Here is a 21,226-nt window from a genome sequence, read left to right as displayed (position 1 = left end):
ACAAGAGGAATCTTGCAGTTTACACTGACTCTCTCTCTCTCTCTCTCTCTCTCTCTCTCTCTCTCTCTCTCATCAAAGATTATGAATCTCCTCCTTGGCTTGCGTCCGGCTCCTCCGAAGCCGGACACAAACTAAGTATGCAACAAGCATTTACTCTCTGGATGACCATGATGAGGCGCTGGAACATGAAAGTGGCCGCCCTTGGGTCCCTGGTGGTGTCGATGAGTCTGGAACCTAGTTCTTTACGGAAGCGTGTGGCGTTTTCTTCCCCGTGATCCCAAGGTCTCTGTTCCCACTGAGACAAATTTATACTATTGGCTTATGTCTCTGTACTTGCCGATCTTGTACTCCCTGTGATCAGCAGCTCCTACCTGTTGCCCGACACTGTGATGGATGTAGGTGTCAGCCAGCATCGACATACAGGTACAGTCCCATGCTAAGAACTTGCCATCTTGCAAGGATAGATGGTGATCCCGTCGGCGCGATTTGCAGGGTTGTGAGCATTGTTGGCTGCTGTTGATCGGGGCTCTCTCTCGGCTGGGCATCCAGCTGTAGCAAGGCTTCTCTTTATGATGTCGTTAACTTCATTGTGTCTTGCATGCCACCTCTTGGTTTTGGAACAGTTGAGACCATGTAGACCATAATGGTTGCTTGCGCATTGCTGCAAATACACGTATATTCCATGTGAATTGGGGCAGCCACGCGGAGAACCACTGAAATACAGAGGGTCTTAGGGTCGAGGCGAGTTCCCATTGCTGAGATGGGAACTGTTTGAAGTCCCCAGAGTGATGAATGCTCACAGCCTGGCGATGGGCAGTCTCCCTGTCTGATGTTACAGTACTAAGCATGTTGGCAAGCACCTTTTCAGCGATGGGACCATCCCAACTTCACTGTTTGTAGGCCGGTTCTGCTCTAGGTTTTGGTGGTTGAGCAGCAAGTGTCTCTCATTAGGTAATGACACTGGAGTAGCTAGGGTACTGTATTCCTGCTAAGTCACGGGAAGAATTTGTTTTATTAACTCATTTGATGCTACGGAGGAAGATAGGAAAGCTGATAGGGCAATCTGGAAGGATTTGTGTACTCCCAGCCCTCAAGCCTAACTGGAAGTATATGTATATAACACTACTTTTGTGTATAGAGTTTCAGTAAACATACAGACAAGTGAGCATAAAGTATTATTAATATATAGCAGTCTGTAATGCATTAAATACTGTATCTTTACTTATTTATCCATAGGTGACTTCAGTGCAATATAGGCAAGAATGAATAGGAGACATCAATGCAAAGTAGGTACCTATCCACAATTTCTTTCAATGCAGTATGGGAAAGACTTCACTGGAGATATCAATGCAAAGCAGGTACCTATCCACAATTTCTTACAATGCAGTATAGGAAAGACTTCACTGGAGATATCAATGCAAAGTAGGTAGTTATCCAATGGTGATTTCAATAAGAAGTGATCGTGTTATATTGGGTCACATCATATGGGATTTAAAAGAGTTATTCTGCTTATCACATAATTGGTTAGTACTATTTTCCATTTTAAATAATAAAAAAATAAATGTATGCATTCACAAATAGTCACATATTTTCTTGTACAGTTTCAAGGAGAGCATTACAAGGTACGTGGAATGAGAGTGGTAATGCCGGCCAACGTAGCTTAAAAACTGGAGTCAGGAGCTGAGACTCGATCCCTTGAAACATAAATAGGTAAGCAGACATCGGTGGGTACTCCACCATACGGACACAGTAACGTACACACACACACACACACACACACACATACACACACATACACACACACACACACACACACTATACATGCAAATTTATACCGGATAAACAAAATAACAGAGAAGGTATCTTGGCACCAGTATTAGGACATAGAAGAAACTAAATTTCAATTAAAAAATTACAGAAAGGGTATTAGATAATGTATCCTGGAAAGACTTTGTGCTGTTCCAGGTGGTGGTTATGGGGGCCACACCTGTGAACTTTAAAAATGTATGATAACTCAATTAAAAAAAGGAACAAGACGCGAATAGACGCGAGTATTATATAAAAAAAAGTGTTTTTGCAACAACAAATAAATAATAACGCATACATTATACACACTTGTGTACTCGGGTGGTCGTTAATGCAAATAGGTAATTATAGACAGGCACGCCCCCACACACGCAGGAGCAGAGACATGACCTCTCCCCCCCCAGCCACAAATAGGTCGCTGTACTAAAAAAACTGTTCGTTAAAAAAATGAGAACCTTTACGATATTTCTGTCGAATGAGAAACAGCAGGAGGAGTTTCCGTCATTTCCCCAGGAGCGACTCAGTTTTAGTGGGATCCAGAAGTTCAAAGTCACAGGTGAAGGTTAGAGCAGTTCACCTTCAAGTCTTTGCCCTGATAACCGCTTTGCAAGCCTGAGCGGTGCTGGTTCATCTCAACACATCACCCAAACACAGGATACTTACATACATATACCTTGACGTATAGGTATGTATACGTCATGGTATATGTATGAATACGTATATATACATACACATACCGTATACGTATGTATACGTCACGGTGTAAATGTGTCTCGGTGTAAATATGCTGAGAGTTTAATTCCTTCTATAGGTATTAAGTATTACTGACCGGTTATGATATGCATCCTTAATGACACTTGTGTCGTCGACAGTCACTGAGCATCATCAACCAGTCAGACAACTGTCGAGAAGTTTGTTGATCCAAATGAATTAAAAGAAAGGTTATATGTTAGTGTGGTAACACTGTAATATTTCAATATCTCATATAGTTGTTACATTGTATAATGAATTCAAACCATTCTATTGTTTATATGCATGACTGTCATTGTTTGAAGCTAAAGAAGCCGACCAGTGTTCAGGTTGGATTTTGATTATATATTACCGAATTTAGCCACTTATACGATATATATGGTATGTTATAAGCGCGCGCGCGCGTGTGTGTGTGTACGCTGTACTCACCTATTTGTACTCACCTATTTGTGGTTGCAGGGGTCGAGTCCTAGCTCCTGGCCCCGCCTCTTCACCGGTTGCTACTAGGCCCTCTCTCTCCCCGCTCCATGAGCTTTATCAAACCTCGTCTTAAAACTGTGTATGGTTCCTGCCTCCACTACGTCCTTTTCTAGGCTATTCCACTGCCTTACAACTCTATGACTGAAGAAATACTTCCTACTATCTCTCTGACTCATTTGTGTCTTCAACTTCCAATTGTGGCCTCTTGTTTCTGTGTCCCCTCCCTGGAACATCCTGTCTTTGTCCACCTTGTCTATTCCACGCAGTATTTTATATGTTGTTATCATGTCTCCCCTGACCCTCCTGTCCTCCAGTGTGGTCAGGCCGATTTCCCTTAATCTTTCCTCATAGGACATTCCCCTTAGCTCTGGAACTAACCTTGTCGCAAACCTTTGTAATTTCTCTAGTTTCTTGACGTGCTTTATCAAGTGCGGGTTCCAAACAGGTGCTGCATACTCCAGTATGGGCCTGACATACACGGTGTACAGTGTCTTGAATGATTCCTTACTAAGGTATCGGAATGCTGTTCTCAGGTTTGCCAGGCGCCCATATGCTGCAGCAGTTATCTGATTGATGTGTGCTTCCGGAGACATGCTCGGTGTTATACTCACCCCAAGATCTTTCTCCTTGAGTGAGGTTTGCAGTCTTTGGCCACCTAGCCTATACTCTGTCTGTGGTCTTCTGTGCCCCTCCCCCATCTTCATGACTTTGCATTTGGCAGGATTAAATTCGAGAAGCCATTTGCTGGACCAGGTGTCCAGTCTGTCCAGGTCTCTTTGAAGTCCTGCCTGGTCCTCATCAGATTTAATTCTCCTCATTAACTTCACATCATCTGCAAACAGGGACACTTCTGAGTCTAACCCTTCCGTCATGTCGTTCACATATACCAAAAATAGCACTGGTCCTAGGACCGACCCCTGTGGGACCCCGCTCGTCACAGGTGCCCACTGTGATACATCATTACGTACCATGACTCGTTGTTGCCTCCCTGTCAGGTATTCTCTGATCCATTGCAGTGCCCTTCCTGTTATATGCGCCTGATGCTCTAGCTTCTGCACTAATCTCTTGTGAGGAACTGTGTCAAAGGCCTTCTTGCAGTCCAAGAAGATGCAATCAACCCACCCCTCTCTCTCTTGTCTTACTTCTGTTATTTTATCATAAAACTCCAGAAGGTTTGTGACACAGGATTTGCCTTCCGTGAATCCGTGCTGGTTGGCATTTATACTCCTGTTCCGTTCCAGGTGCTCCACCACTCTCCTCCTGATAATCTTCTCCATAATTTTGCATACTATACACGTCAATGACACAGGTCTATAGTTTAGTGCCTCTTTTCTGTCTCTTTTTTTAAAAATGGGAACTACATTTGCCGTCTTCCATACCTCAGGTAGTTGCCCAGTTTCCAGGGATGTGTTGAAGATTGTGGTAAGTGGCACGCACAACATATCTGCTCCCTCTCTAAGGACCCACGGGGAGATGTCTGGTCCCATTGCCTTTGAGGTATCGATGTCCCTTAGCAGTTTCTTCACCTCCTCCTCATCTGTATGTATGTCGTCCAACACTTGTTGGTGTATTCCTTGCTGGTGTCCCCATCTGGTCTGTCCCCCCAGAGTCCTTCATGTCTCTACTGTAAATACTTCCTTAAATCTCGTGTTGAGCTCCTCACATACCTCTTGATCGTTTCTTGTGAGTTCTCCACCTTCTTTCCTCAGCCTTATCACCTGGTCCTTGACTGTTGTCTTCCTCCTAATGTGGCTATACAGCAGTTTCGGGTCAGATTTGACTTTCGATGCTATGTCGTTTTCATACTGTCGCTGGGCCTCCCTCCTTATCTGTGCATACTCGTTTCTGGCTCTTCTACTAATCTCCTTGTTTTCCTGGGTCCTATGCCTCCTGTACCTTTTCCATTCTCTGTTGCACTTAGTTTTTGCCTCCCTACACCTTCGGGTAAACCAAGGACTCGTTTTGGTCTTCCTATTATTTCCGTTTCCCTTGGGAACAAAACTTTCCTCTGCCTCCTTGCACTTTGTTGCCACATATTCCATCATCTCGTTTACTGATTTTCCTACCATTTCTCTGTCCCACTGAACCTCCTGCAGGAAGTTTCTCATACCTGTGTAGTCCCCCCTTTTATAGTTTGGCCTTTCCCCTTCAGTTCCTGTTACCTTCTCCACTTGTAACTCTACTATATAGTCAAAACTCAGAACCACATGATCGCTAGCTCCAAGGGGCCTCTCATAAGTGATGTCCTCAATGTCTGAACTGCTCAGGGTGAACACAAGATCCAGTCTTGCTGGCTCATCCTCCCCTCTCTCTCTGGTTGTGTCCCTGACATGTTGATGCATGAGGTTTTCAAGTACCACATCCATCATCTTGGCTCTCCATGTTTCGGGACCCCCATGTGGCTCCAGGTTTTCCCAGTCGATCTCCCTGTGGTTGAAATCGCCCATTACCAGTAACTTTGCTCTGCTCGAGTGAGCTCTTCTTGCCACCTCAGCCAGTGTGTCCACCATCACCCTGTTGTTTACTTCGTACTCCTCTCTTGGCCTCCTGCAGTTCTGTGGTGGGTTATACATCACTCCAATGACTACTTTATGTTCTCCGGACTGAATTGTACCTACAATGTAGTCTCTTTCTCCAATCATGTCCATGCCTTCCATTTCCTCAAATCCCCATCGGTGTTTTATGAGCAGTGCAACCCCTCCTCCCCCTCTACTCCTATCTTTCCTCAGGATCTGATATCCTGTTGGGAAGATTGTGTCTGTTATTGTCTCAGCGAGTTTTGTTTCTGTGACTGCTATGATGTCTGGGGATTTTTCACTGATTCTTTCATTCCACTCCTCATGTTTATTCATTATTCCATCCGCGTTTGTGTACCAAACCTTTAGTTTCTTTTCTATCATTGTGGTCATGCAAGAATATTGGGGTTGGGGGAGCGAGAGCCTTGGTGGGGGCCTATATGGGGCTGTGGTGTAGGTGGGGTTTGTGTTGATGGGGGTGGGGTCAGAATGCCCATAAGGGACAGCTGTTGGGGTGAGGTTTGTGATATGGGGATTGGTGGCAGAGGGAACAGTGAGTGGGTTGTAGTATAGGTTGCTCAGTTGCGTTGTGTATGTGTGTGTGTGTGTGTGTGTGTGTGTGTGTGTGTGTGTGTGTGTGTGTGTGTGTGTACGCTGTGTGTCATTTCCATAACACAAAACAGTTAATGATGGAACGATGATGAAAGTCAGTTCATATAATTTCTTATTCATCAAACATTCTCATAACCTGACTAAGTTATGTATTTTGTATTCGTATAAAACTACCTCTACTTTGTTTATTGTTACCATAATTAAAAATATTATCACCATTGTTATTACATGCGTTGTTGTTGTGCTTGTTAATGTTCTTGTGTCCAGGATTAACATTATTATTATTATTATTAGTAGTAGTAGTAGTAGTAGTAGTAGTAGTAATAGTAGTAGTAGTAGTAATAGTAGTAGTAGTAGTAATAGTAGTAGTAGTAGTAGTAGTAGTAGTAGTAGTAGTAGTAGTAGTAATAGTAGTAGTAGTAGTAATAGTAGTAGTAGTAGTAGTAGTAATAGTAGTAGTAGTAGTAGTAGTAGTAATAGTAGTAGTAGTAGTAATAATAGTAGTAGTAGTAATAGTAGTAGTAGTAGTAGTAGTAGTAGTAGTAGGAGTGATAGTAGTATTCACGTTAAACATTAATGACCCTGGTGCAGTCGATAGGTTTTCAACCCCAATTACCAGAGCAACTCACACTGCGAAAATTATTATTTTACAAGACATGTTAAATTTATCATGAAGGTTTTAGTGAAAAACAGCTTTGTGTATTTAATATTTGTTTAATTCCCAAAGTTCTAATGAACTACATGTCAGGCATTATTGAAAAAAAAATATTTAATCGTTAGGCATTAAGCGGAATGCATATGATTATTTATTTATATATATATATATATATATATATATATATATATATATATATATATATATATATATATATATATATATATATATATATATATATATATATATATATATATATATATATTAGTGAACAATGTTTAATTTTTTACCCATTTCCGTAGCTTCCTGCTGCCATAGAACCTAAGCTACATCTCGGAAACTGTAAGACTTTATATTGGAAGTAATAAATCTATTAAAATACCACAAACATCACAGACAAGGGTAAATCTTAAATCTAAAACTTTAACTTAGAAGGACATCAACAGATGCTTCGAAACATAAGAATGTGTAACTGTTGGCTTGAATGTTTTATCATCACTTAAGAGGAAAGAGGTACCTAGGTGTTGTGTTTCTATGTTACATGCTGGAGAAGAGGACATATAGGCCTTATTACAAATAAGTCACATTGATTGGCTTTATTGGGTTATATATATATATATATATATATATATATATATATATATATATATATATATATATATATATATATATATATATATATATATATAGAAAATGTAAGAAAAATAATGCAGATGCATCTTTTAGTCAGTTGTGTTATATATTATATATTATCAGTAAATGATCCTTTACTTGTAGATACTTTTTCTTTGATATCAAAATTAAGTGTTTACATAGTAGATCAAATTCATGTATTACGTCAACGTCGTATATGATTTTTTATTAACTCATGCAATTTGATGATATCAAAAGGATGAATTAAAATCTAATACGGTAAAAAACACTGAATAGTAAAAACATTCAAACACTGAAGAATGAGCAATGAAAAATTACCAGCTTTCACTAGACACTTGCACCAGTGTCAAAGGACAAAGAATATGTACATCAGCTGGTAAGTGAACATTTTCCATCACACAACCATGACTTAGATCTATAACTGTCTCTAAGCACAATATCTAATCTAATAGTACCAAACAAATCTTTGGATCAAAGCCACATCAACAGAGGAGGTCAAGGTTTGTGACCAACCTTCCCTCTACAATCTCTTCCTCGACTGTCGAAGTTTCTTTGACAGCTAATCAGCTTGAAGTTTCTCGAATTTAAATCTTTAAAAAGTAATCTTCAGGTGCTTGTAATGCTGCTGTGTCAGGACTAAATGAGGAAGCTTTAGCACACCTCTGTGACAAGACTCATGGCCGTGTGCAATGTTGCAAGAAAAACTACTAATTGAGGAGATATTCTTTTCCCCTTTGCGTTATTTACGGGCTCAGGTGACCCTCTCCTCTCCTACTGTCCTCTCCTAACGTCCTCTCACGTGTTCCGAGTACTCTTGATTAATTTGATAAAGCTTGGTTTCCAAAGGAAACGTTGAATTTTGCCTTTGTCTTCGTTTTTCTAGATTAATTATGTTCAGAGTATGAGGCACAGGAATTTTATTGCTCCTCCAGGCGCCTCTGAGCGACGTCTGGGATGTATTAAAACGCATACCAAGCTTAAAAACAACCTTCCTTCAAGAAGGGGAGGGGAGGATGGTACCTTGATGCTGGTGAAGACTCGCTCTCTTCCTAGAATTAAATCTGATTACCTCCTCCCCCGCCTCCCACATTCCATTCACCAGCCACTATAAGATAGATCATTTGGGTTCATACAGCGCCTGGTGTTACAGCATAAATAATATTGAGAAAAGACCTTCAACAGCCTTCTTATCTGCCCATCTGACTGCCTGCCAGCATATTTTTAACCTAAAAAATGTTTCCAGTAGTTATAACCGCTGGAAACTTGCTCTTAAGTTCTTATTGGCTTAAATATATATTACTTCTATTCCAGAAGCCTACCGCTTTATTTATACAGAAATGTTTTCGAGCTTTATCCTTGACTTATTTATATTTACAATTGTTGACTCCCGTAGGTGACTCCTGTCTCTTCAATTCCTCCAGTTTACCATCGAATGCATTTTATGTATTTTCAGTCATTGTAGTTCAACTCACTTACCTATAATAGCTATTCTGAAACATATCATTGGATATTTTTATTTTACCTACATATTTTGCAGTTGTTGAGACTTACTACGACTTCTTTTTCTAGTTTATCTTCCGTAGCTACACGTTCAGGTATAGCTGATGTAAGGAGTGCCATCCGGGTGCCCCCCCAGAGCCTCATTCAGGTCACTAGGACTGAGGTCACTAGCCTCAGTTGGCTGAGGCGCGATACTCTTCTCAGCTCTTAGTTCTACTTTTCTCTGTATCGTTCTTTGATTAGCTCTGTCGCTAATTTCTTCTGCAACATCTCTTTGAAATAAAGCTTTGCGCGCATCTGAACTACGTTAAGTAGTAGTGTGTGGTGCACCAGCATAGTAAGAAGGGAGGAGCAGAATACTAGGGGAAAGCACGGTCGGGTTGTGGGGGATATGATTCACACCAACACTGACCTTAATACTGTGTTCCTGTCATACTCTCAGTTTTCTTCACTGCTATGAACACTAACCGAGATCATATTTTGTAGATAAGTGTTATTTGCCTTTCGAACTGACCTTGCTCTAACCATGTTTTGACTTTGGTTTTACATTCCCTGTGGCATGGCTATGAACACCATTTTCAAGAAGAATAAGTCACAATGCCGTGGCTGGAACAATTCACAAATAACGCAAACTTAAGGGAGGAAATCCTAAATAGCGTATCGGCCCTTAATGGACCATTATTAAATTGGTTTTTCTTTGCAAACTGATTCTACTGTGAGCACTCCTGTGAAGGAGACGTTTGTTGGTGATGCACAGGTCACTGGAGAACCACACTACTGTGATCACTCCTGTGAAGAAGACATCTACTGGTAACGTACATACGTCACTGGGGAACCACCGAAAATATCCGTTTACAGTTATAATTCTTAACAGAGAGAGCCGCGGGGAAGAATATTTCGTCAAACGTTAAAAGCTTATCTGGTTATAAGTTCGTCTTCAAGCAGGGAGTCTTTATAATGTTGAAGGTCTCCTGGACTATATGATCCTTACTGGTTTAGCACTTTACCATGATTATATGAGGAATAATACCCTCTAGCAGTCACAGGCGTGCTTAATTTGTCTATATATTTTTAAATTATTTAATACAATGTCTGAAAACCGCGAATTATATTATGTTACTATTTTTTCACTGCGTATGTGTTTGTGTGTGTGCGTGTGTGTGTTAGAGGTATTAAGGCTGGAAGGTGTGGAGGATATGCAAGGTTGTTGGCACTACTGCTCCACAGGAATGTTACTGACCTCCTGTACAGCTAGACACAACCGCTACATCTCGTCCTTTACAAACAACAACAAACAAATCCCTTTCGTCTGGCAGAACCTGGGCAACTCTGGGCAGCTCTGGGCTTTTCGTCGTTTCAAATTTTTAATACCTTGAAGAGCTATGAAAAAGTAAATATTCGTAGTAAGGATAAGAAACTGCTGCACTGTTAATGAATTCTACCTCATTTCAAAAAAGAATACTATTTGACCTATCCGTTACATATATAGTGAATACGAGCAGTAAGAGGAGGCACCAGAAAATCGTAGCTTTGTGTCCTCAGAAGAACATACTGGTGTCAGACATTATCAAGAATCCAAACTGGTGTCAGAAACTCTCAACGTCAAATCTTCCCACTGGTGCCAGTCATCCTCATGGATCAAGGTTGGAGTTAAGCGTATCAACACAGAACTCGTGGTGACCAGAGCACAACATTCAGCTAGCGTTGCTGTCTGGTCAGTAATTTCTAGTGTTTGAACTGTAAACAAAAATAATCTAAAGGAATCAGTGTGGTAGCCGATGGAAAGGTGAAGAGAGCAAAGCGAACGTATAACATATTTCTATCTATGTTGTGTTGGAATGCAGAATATAAAGATACTGAGTAACCAATACGTCATGTAAGCGTGAACCCCAATCAACTTCTTTTACACAAATTAATGTATCTTTACAGAATCTCAAACGGCCTCTTCACCTGAAATTATGGGACACTGCCTAATGATACGGATTCTTTATCTTGTTATATAGTGGTTTTCATTTATTTGTTTTCACGTCACTGTAAAATCTTCAAAGTAGTTTTTTGTGGTCAAAGACCTTTGAAATTTCTGTTATATATAGAGATTCCACGTTAGTATCCTTACTTAGAATCTGGAACGAAATCCTCTAATTAGTTTGGCACTTTCGCCAAACATAGGAAATTTATCACATGAGCAGATGAGAAACATTATCACCTGTGGTTGCAGCTTCCACAAGGATTTGAGACACGGTACTTCAAGGGTAGTTTATCCTAGATTCAGATCGAGAAGTTCGATGAGGGTAGTAGTCACTGGGATCTCAGTGGTAAAGTTGTCGTCCGCATCAGGGTGCGGACCCTCGTGTAAATATTCTCGAAGTCGTCCTTGATAGTTGCAGGGCCTCCACTGATCACGTCCCACTCGACCTACATAGCACCTGCCAAGAAATATATCCCTAATCAACTGTACACTGATATGTAACTTATACACATGAATAAAGATAACCTCCCCGGGCCCCCCCCCCCCCACTAACGTAATGGGGTAAAATGACAAGACAAGTTTAAAGAAACTCGAAAAAATGTTCATCTCAGCTTGAAAGTCTACCAAGGAAAGAAAATACTGAGCTAAGGTTACTTAAAAATTTAAACAACAGTTATGTAGGAAACTTTATTTAATACTGCAGGAATATACTGGCACCAGGAGAAATATTAATACTACTGAGAAGCTATAAGTATCAAAGTATTTTTACGGCCATGCATGTTATGGGTACAACAACAACAATAACAACAATAGCAACAAAAATAACAAAAATTACGAAAATAATAACATTCTCAGGGGTAATCCCACGAAAATTTTATTACTTCTGACCCGAGGGAAAATTCTCTGACACTTTTGTGAATATTATGAGAGTTCATAAAGTGGTGTGAAATTTTACTTATGCTACAAAAGGCACGACTTATGTGGGTCACAGTAAACAGGTGATATCACAATATTCAGAACAACTACTGTGAAAAAAATAGTGAATTTCCAAGCGCTTCTGTGAGTACTGACGTGGTAATAGATACCGACAAGTTGGCATCTAATACCACCACCTGACAACACAGGAGTCACATGATCCCACTGTCTACCTGTCCTGTTACGATCATAAATCTACCTTGTAGTTGGTGGCGTTAATATTTAGGAAGTCAACTCCAAGAGAAGTTCAGAAAAATGCCTCAGTAAGTTGTATTATGATTATTATTATTAATTATTATTATTAACTCTATGTTCATTTCACTGGAGATTTTTTAATTATGAAGAATTATAACACCAGCAGTGTTCTGACCAGCACGTAAGTTTTCCGGTGTTGTGGCTGCAGTGTAACGGGACTTACCATGGGGTCGGGTAGTCTTCAGAATAACCACACCGCTGGCGTGGCCTACAGCAGTAGTCCCAAGCGCCGGTGTGGTCGACCTCGCAGAAGTAGTAGCCACCCTGACGGTGCATCCTGCAGTGGTCGCGGTAACAGCGGACTCCCGTCACTACCGCCATTCCTTCCCCAGGGGAGTACTGGTTCTCATAGTCACCATCGTCTGTAGGGGAAGGGGGAGCTTTGAAGGCTGCATGTCTGCCCAAAAAAACCTATAATTAGGAGAGGAACATTATGATTGTGTTTCGGTCCTTACTTGGCTATCGTCAGGTCACAACTGGAGCGTGACAATTATTCAGGACGGACCGAAACGTCGTAATAAGGCTCCTCTTCTAATTGCGCGGATTCTGGATGAATGTTCCAGCCAAAACATTGTGACTGTTTCATCATCATCATCATCATCTCTCTCTCTCTCTCTCTCTCTCTCTCTCTCTCTCTCTCTCTCTCTCTCTCTCTCTCTCTCTCTCTCTCTCTCTCTATCTATCTATCTATCTATCTATCTATCTATCTCTCTCTTTATCTCTCTCTCTCTCTCTCTCTCTCTCTCTCTCTCTCTCTCTCTCTCTCTCTCTCTCTCTCTCTCTCTCTCTCTCTCTCTCTCTCTCTCTCTCTCTTTCTCTCTCTCCAGCCAACTTACCAACGCTGCACTCCCTGTCGTAGATGCGTCGCTCGTAGAAATCGGAATCCTTCTGATGGATCAGGTTGTAGGTTGTGAGGTCTCTGTGTTCTTGGTCACTTAGGAAGCAGTTGACGCGCCTCCTTGAGTCCCTGTCGTACCTTATAACACCAGGGATGACGATTATTATTATTATTATTATTATTATTATTATTATTATTATTATTATTATTATTATTATTATTACTATATTTAGTAGCAGCAGTAGTAATAACTAATAATAATTACAATAATAAGTCTTAATTTTTAATGCTAATTTTAGTTTTTGTCTGGGCCATAGTTAGAGGCTGGAATATTAATATAAATTTGCAGCAAGTTTCTCGGATCATGTGTTCTGAAGAGTCGGAAAAAATTCTTTACGTTTTATGCTGTGTTCATCAACATTAAATCCAGGAAGACGAGGAGGAGGAGGAGAAGGAGAAAGAGAAGGAGGAGGAGGAGGAGGAGGAGGAGGAGGAAGAGGAGGAGGAGGAGGAGGAGGAGGAGGAGGAGGAGTTCTTCAATTTATATGTCAACACTGAAATTATTCACTGGTTCCCACTATTACATTTAAACACTGATATAATTGCGGATGTTCACACTTTCCATAGCAAACCTGCTGCAGTAGGGATGGATGAGTGTTCCACTAGCGACAAAAGTGAGCTTCTTCCTGTCGCTGTCACAGGTCAGCCTTGGGTGGGTAGCTCAAGGGTTGTATAGGTATATCACACTGCATTAAGCTCTATAGAAGTAGAGCGTCTTCCCTCGGGGTAATAATACAGCCTAGGTGAAAGTTATCTCCGGGAGACACGACCTACATACCAGCGTGTCTTGTGAGAACCTCTCCTGCCTGCCCTCATACCCTCCTTCCAACCTGCCCTCCAGCCTTCCCTCCTTTGCCTACCCAAGAACCTGCGTCTCCTTTCATCACACCTGTCCCCAGATATCCCTTAACTGTCCGCTTATATGTCTCTTCTGTCCAAACTGCTTCCTCTGTCCTTCCTTCCTCCTATTTCTACTAATGTGCATAAACATTAATCATGCCCCTTTTGTATGTTTTATTCTCCATTACATAGCCTCCTATTACCTTTATTTTGCCTATTTATACTACTGGTTCTCTTATACCTCAGTATGTCTCTATTGGCAATTCCACCTGCTGGTCTACCCGTCTTTGTACTCGTATAAACGATTTCCTATTATGGTTCACAATAGTGTTTTAACCTGGCTTTACCCGAGTGTGTTTCCTGGGTTTATATGCACTAGTCTGGTTATTCAATGAGTGGACAGTGAAACACAGGAGTGCTCAAGAAAATGACCATAAGGCTGACCACATGTGTTTACTCAGATCATTATATATGCATCTGCCAAAACTACTCGTACGTATAGTGATAGGTCAGGGCACTTTATTAATGAAAATAAGATATCAGACATATTAAGCAAAAGTCCTAAATATTCTTGCAACAGATGAGGCAATAAATTCAGATGTACTCCTGTTTACCTTTTCAGTTCCTAGTTCTTGGGCCATTTGTTTACCCACTTCGGATTTATTTTAATCATATAATAATGCGGGATTACCAAAACTGTTGTCCAGAGGGCTGAGGAAGGGTTGTTGAGGTGGTTCGGACATGTGGAGAGAATGGAGCGAAACAGAATAACTTCAAGAGTGTATCAGTCTGTAGTGGAAGGAAGGCGGGGTAGGGGTCGGCCTAGGAAAGGTTGGAGGGAGGGGGTAAAGGAGGTTTTGTGTGCGAGGGGCTTGGACTTCCAGCAGGCATGTGTGAGCGTGTTTGATAGGAGTGAATGGAGACAAATGGTTTTTAATAATTGACGTGCTGTTGGAGTGTGAGCAAAGTAACATTTATGAAGGGGTTCAGGGAAACCGGCAGGCCAGACTTGAGTCCTGGAGATGGGAAGTACAGTGCCTGCACTCTGAAGGAGGGGTGTTAATGTTGCAGTTTAAAAACTGTAGTGTAAAGCACCCTTCTGGCAAGACAGTGATGGAGTGAATGATGGTGAAAGTTTTTCTTTTTCGGGCCACCCTGCCTTGGTGGGAATCGGCCAGTGTGATAATAAAAAAAAAATAATGCCAGTTTGGCAGTAATAAAAATATTAATAAAGAAGAGATGTAGGAAGAAGAGAATAAAGAGAAAGGAAGAAAAGGGATATCTTTATAGCCTTTTAAACTACAACCTATTAAAGTTTAGGACTTTTGGGGAAATTAATTGCGAGTCTTAAATTTAGTATCAAAAGTAATTTAAATTTATAAATGCGAATGCATTATTATTTATTAATTATTGTAATTACTATTATTATTATTATTATTATTATTATTATTATTATTATTATTATTATTATTATTATTATTATTATTATTATTGCTCATTAATAACTCACATGGAGACAGAAACTCAGGAAATTAATTGATCTGTATACTTCGACCCCCTTCTAGGATCCTCTTCATCTGCTGAAGAGGATCCTAGAAGGGGGTCAAAATATACAGAACAATTAATCTTATAAGTTTCTGTCTCCACGTGAGTTATTATTCAGTATTGATAAGTGTTCATGATGCTTTAAATATCATTTTTATTATATTATTTTCATATTATTTATTATTATTATTATTAATAATAATAATAATAATAATAATAATAATAATAATAATAATAATAATAATAATATTATTATTATTATTATTATTATTATTATTATTATTATTATTATTATTTTATAATTACTCTTACTTTCGTGTTTCCCTTAAGACCATGCATCTTGTGTAACAGGTTTTTGCATGCTGTCTGGATTGTGTTGGCAACGTCTTAAACCTGGTGTGAGTCAAGAGAGTTTCTTTACCGCTTCATCTCCACGCAAAGTGTAGCGATGCTTTACTGACTTTATATATAAAGGCTTTGAAAAAATTGGATGTGAGTAGGCAACCGTTTCACTCACGTACCACCAGTGATATTTATGGTTAAATATACACTTTTGTAGCTTTATGAAACCTAAACTAATTCAGTCTTACAGAAAAACAATTCCTAGGACCGGTCTTCCATGGATGACATCGTGTATCCATAGGTTATCTGTAGGTGGGTCCGGAGGTCATCACTCCTTCTAGTCTTTCTCAGACTAGGCCTCCTGAGTGAAGCTTATCCTGTCACGATCATGGTGTCTGGCGCTTTCTTTTGAATGTAGTAAATATATATATATATATATATATATATATATATATATATATATATATATATATATATATATATATATATATATATATATATATACATATATAATTTTAACGAGGCTGTTGGTATTAACTTATTACGTTTCAAATGCATATATTACAGACTTCCTGATCACAAGTTTAAGAGGAGCATGCAAAGTTTGTTCTTGAAGGCATCCAGTCGTCTGTTGGTAATTTCCCTTATATACGGAGGGATGAGCATAACTCTACTAGAACGCTCTTCAGTTCTTGGGTTCTAATGTTCTTATGAATCTGAGACTTGAGATCCGGTAACTGGGAAGAACAGTGATAGACAAAGCGTCTCGTTGACGTGTTTCTTAGTCTGAACTAGAGATTTTGTGTCGTAAGTGGGAAGAAACTAAATTTTTATGATAGGTAATGTTTTCTGAGGCATTAGACCTTTGTTATGAAAAGACAGAGGTCTAATGACATCCCCACCTGTCCTACACCATCACAATCAACATCTGCCCTACACCACTACCACCTGCCCTACACCACTACCACCTGCCCTACACCATCACTAGCCCTACACCACTACCACCTGCCCTACACCACCACCACTATCTGTCCTACACCACCACTATCACCACCTATCCTTCACCACCATCACCACCACCAGCACCACTACCCCCTGCCCTCACCACCCCCACCTACCCAACGACAGCACCTCCCCTTCACTACCACCTGCCGTACATCCCAGTATCCTCTAGTTTCTTCACTTGCACCAATAAAGAAACTATGGCCAACATAGACATGTGTAAAGAAAATCTGGTTTATGAAGCGTCCTCACGAGCACAAGATAAAGTGTCGACATAATCACAGATCCTGCCACTGAATGCTCCAGGAAGAAAGGATTTATTTCATGAAGGAAATGTATTGTGACACAAGTCTAAGCCATTTAATTGCCAACTCAGTGGGGTTTTGGGAATCTGACCGAGGCCTCCTCTTGTTTTACTGGTTCACTCCGTAAAACAACTACCTATATCACACGAGGATTTGTGTATTTTAATGAGAGATGTAAACGATAGTTGAAAGTAAGGACAAGATTTTATAAGTAAAAAATTATTAGAGTATATATTATAATCCTTCATATCCAAACATGCTAAGATATTTTCAAATCCATTTTCATTATGTTTTCTCTCCATGTAATTAACAAATAATAATAATAATAATAATAATAATAATAATAATAATAATAATAATATAAATATTTTTATTTCTACAAGTACATGTACAATGTGTACAGTCCTAGCTGACATCAGTGACATACTACTATATAGAAAGCAGATTGTTATGCTGAGCATTTCGGGCAAATTAGATCAGTTTTGTCCCAGAATGCGACCCACACCAGTTGACTAACTCCCAGGTACCCATTTTACTGATGGGAACATAGACAACCGGTGTAAGGAAACACGCGCAATGTTTCTACCCTCGCCGTGTGAAGCGAGAGCTTTAGCCACCAGGCCACGGGGCACCGTTGAAATTAGTTGTTATTTATAAAAGTGCTACGAGGAATCCAAGTCCACAAGGTATTAGTATTAATGTCATATATATACCCCTTCAAGAATGTATAATATTCATAACTTTTAAATATAAACGAAGGCATTTTATTATTTCCTGAGCACAATGAATAAGAGAAAGGCCAGGGAGTGTGTCGCTGGCTTTGTATCACCGCTTGTGATCAGCTCTTATAAAGGAAGTGCTGCGTCCTGCCTCCAAGCACTTTCTCTTCAAGGGGCTCATGTTTGCACTACTGTGTATGCGTGTTTCTCGTTGAGTTTACATTGATAGAGTTCTAGTTCTTGAGTCTTCCTCTTATGTTTAGATGGATCGACGAAGTTATGCTTAGTTGTATGTACTTTTGAGTTTGTATACGGAGGGAGTCTCGGTGGTGTCGCTCCCTGGCCCCTTCCACTTCTTTAACAACATCACACTGAAAAGTGTTTTTAAATGTTTCCTTGACTTGTGTGGATATTGGGCTTCCACCTGTAGCCCCTGATCCCTCCCACTTACTCTACGTATTTACCACTGTGCCTTTCTTTTCCACAGTCTTGCTTCCTTCCATGTATTCATCTAGATGCATGTTTTTTTGTCATTTGTGTCTCTTTGTTATGCTCCCTCTCGCTTACTCATCTAGGTATTTACTTTCCATTTGTATAGTCTAGTCTTTTTCCCTCGCACTTTCTCATCTAAATGTTTACATTTCATCTATGTCCTCTCATTCTGCGCCCTTCCAAGTCAGTGTTTTTATTGACCCTACTGACTCTCCGGGTTATTTCTCTCATCATGATCATATCACATGTTCAGCATTTCTCTAGCGTCGGTCTATCGTCATAACCCTCAGTCGTTCCGCTTCTTACCTGAACGAGAAAGACTTGCAGGTGAAGAGCCTAGAGCGCTCGCACCTTTCCTCACACTCCCGGATATCGGCCGCAGTCCAGCTATCACGGACGACGCGACCCTCTAGTGCTATCTCCATTTCCACCAACCGGAAGCACTCTATTGCGGAGAATGAAGAAAGGTTAGGGCAACGACTTGGTGAAAGTCAGGCTAGGTAATAGCTCTTGTGGAGAGCCTAGTGTGTGTGTGTGTGTGTGTGTGTGTGTCTTTCATATTGTGAACATGCAGTCTGAGGGTCATGAACTAGAGGGACATATTAGAGAGAGATATATATCGATAGGTCCTCATTTTTTGTTATTATTATTATTTATACACTATTTCTCTTGTTATATTCAATGGGAGATGCTGAACCTGAAGGTGTCAGAGAATGCCAAGGGTAGGGGAGGCAATAAGATTGGATTCCAGGAAAAGGGAGGGCTAGCATCACTTCCTTGAATCAAGAGCTTTTCAGCAGCAGCATCAAGGTACCGCGAAATACTTTATCAGTGTAAAATAATAGGTATTTGTGACCTTATTCCTTGCTCTCATTAGTAGACATTTCATCTAAGTTATTGTCGAGATGGTTGGTTAATGGAATTTAAAGTCTATCAACAGCACTAGGGTTATAAAGGTTAGCTGAGGTTTTTAATTTAGATTTTTTCCAAAAATAAAATTTTCTGCATAACTGTCAGTGAAAAAATATATCTATCACTATGTTAAATACAAAAAACTTGGAAAAGCCTATTTTTTAAGGGAACTCGGCCTAGTTGACCCATTCATCTTATTAGGCACGCGCATACCCTCTTCACCAGATGAGAATATTTTAATGCCTAAAATGGGGATTAAAGTAAATTCTCAGCATATACACGGTGAGAGAAATAAACCTCTCGATGTATATATCCAGTGTTTGACTGGGTTAAACTTGGTTAATGGGGTTTAAATCCTATCTACTACACTAGGCTGCACTTTAACCACTTTTGCCACTAGCTATATACCTTGCATACATACACTCAGGATATATACCCTGTGAAAAATATACCCCATAGGGAATACATTCTGTACTGAGAGAAATACTCCTTTCGGTATATATATATATATAATAATAATAATAATATATTTATTTCTACAGGTACATGTACAAGGTATAGAGTCCTAGCTGACAACAATGACATACTGCTGTATAGAAAGCTGCTTGTTATGCAGAGTATTTCTGGCAAATTAGGTCAGTTTTGTCCCAGGATGCGACCCACACCAGTCAACTAACACCCAGGTACCCATTCTACTGATGGGGAACATAGACGACCGGTGTTAAGAAACATGCCCAATGTTTCTACCTTCTCCGGGAATCGCACCTGCACCCTAGCCGTGTGAAGCTACAGTTTTAGCCACCAGTCCACGGGGCATCCTCTGTGTTTGACTAATAACTAGGACAGGTATTATATATAGTCTGATGTAATATATGCAAGAACATTAATGATATTAAACCCTTACAGAGAGGTGTCTTAATGCAGATGAGGGGCTCTTGATCCAAAAAAAATGAGCCTGTCCTTCCTTTCCTTGGATCGAACCTGATCATCTCCCATTGGAAATAAGTCACCAGCTCTGACTTTTTTGGGGGGAGGGAAAGGGGGGTTTCTTAGGCAATTTGCACTATGTATGATAATTGTTCTCGTGTGTACCAGTGCCTAGATAAACTTACATTTTCCTAGGTGCGTTACCCCTTGAAAGTAAAATATATTTTTTGATGAAAGAAAACTATTGGTGCTTCACAGCTTATAGAAAACAGTGCGGAAAGTACGGTATTTTACCCCAGACTACGCTAGTTGCAACCCGTCCGTGTTACTGAAGTTAGTGACTTTCTATACAGGTTCATTGAGCAAGTTGCGATTTTTACAACTGGATTATGTTGTAACTTGTGTTTAAAGTAACCTCAATAAAGTTAAACAGGACGACTTATTTTAGTTACGAAGATCTATCACAATTTTTTTTACGAATTAAAGGCAAAATAAAATTAATATATCACACAGGATATGTTTTTCGGGTCATCGAAAGATTAAGGCCCGTGCCAGGAAGCCTGTCCTGGTTAATTATATATACTCTGAAAGGTGTATATCTCTCAGCGTATATAAGATGAGAGTTTACTGTAATTCCTAGTGATGTCTTAATACCCCTAGTGTAGTCGATAGGATTCAAACTCTCCTCCCCCTTAACCACCCAATTAGCATGTCTCTGAGACTCAAGAAATCGTAATGACACGATTGCAAACAAACCATACCCCCGGCCGGGATTGAACCCGCGGTCATAGAGTCTCAAAACTCCAGCCCGTCGCGTTAGCCACTAGACCAGCTAGCCACAATAAGATTCATCCAACTAGGTATATTTCTACACCATAGGAAGACTCTATGACCGCGGGTTCAATCCCGGCCGGGGGTATGGTTTGTTTGCAATCGTGTCATTACGATTTCTTGAGTCATGTTGACGGCAGTGAAGGGACTTGAGCTAGAGTTCGTCACGGCCACGCTAGCTGGAGATTCGTCTGTAAAAACTTGCATTTGTGGTCACAGAGGTGCCTGTGCTAACCTTCCT

The 21,226-nt window shown here is 40.2% G+C and overlaps 1 protein-coding gene across 4 annotated transcripts in view; it reads right to left on the bottom strand.

The window, feature by feature from the left end:
* Nucleotides 1-9,235: 9,235 nt before the first annotated feature.
* The window catches only part of LOC128688116 (uncharacterized), a 71,630-nt gene continuing 59,639 nt past the window's right edge, over nucleotides 9,236-21,226 (bottom strand). For all 4 annotated transcript variants that reach the window (XM_070086592.1, XM_070086593.1, XM_070086594.1 and 1 more), the window contains 4 exons: nucleotides 18,622-18,760; nucleotides 13,009-13,148; nucleotides 12,336-12,534; nucleotides 9,236-11,399 (listed from right to left, as the gene is read on the bottom strand). In XM_070086592.1, coding sequence (XP_069942693.1) covers nucleotides 11,231-11,399; nucleotides 12,336-12,534; nucleotides 13,009-13,148; nucleotides 18,622-18,760 — 647 coding nt within the window. In that variant the 3' untranslated portion in view covers nucleotides 9,236-11,230. The remainder of the gene's footprint in view (nucleotides 11,400-12,335; nucleotides 12,535-13,008; nucleotides 13,149-18,621; nucleotides 18,761-21,226) is intronic.

The sequence above is a fragment of the Cherax quadricarinatus genome, chromosome 19 (genome assembly GCF_038502225.1).
Source record: "Cherax quadricarinatus isolate ZL_2023a chromosome 19, ASM3850222v1, whole genome shotgun sequence".
Classification (NCBI taxonomy): domain Eukaryota; kingdom Metazoa; phylum Arthropoda; class Malacostraca; order Decapoda; family Parastacidae; genus Cherax; species Cherax quadricarinatus.
The sequence above is the reverse complement of the archived record's forward strand: the minus strand, read 5'-3'. Positions and strand labels throughout refer to the sequence as shown.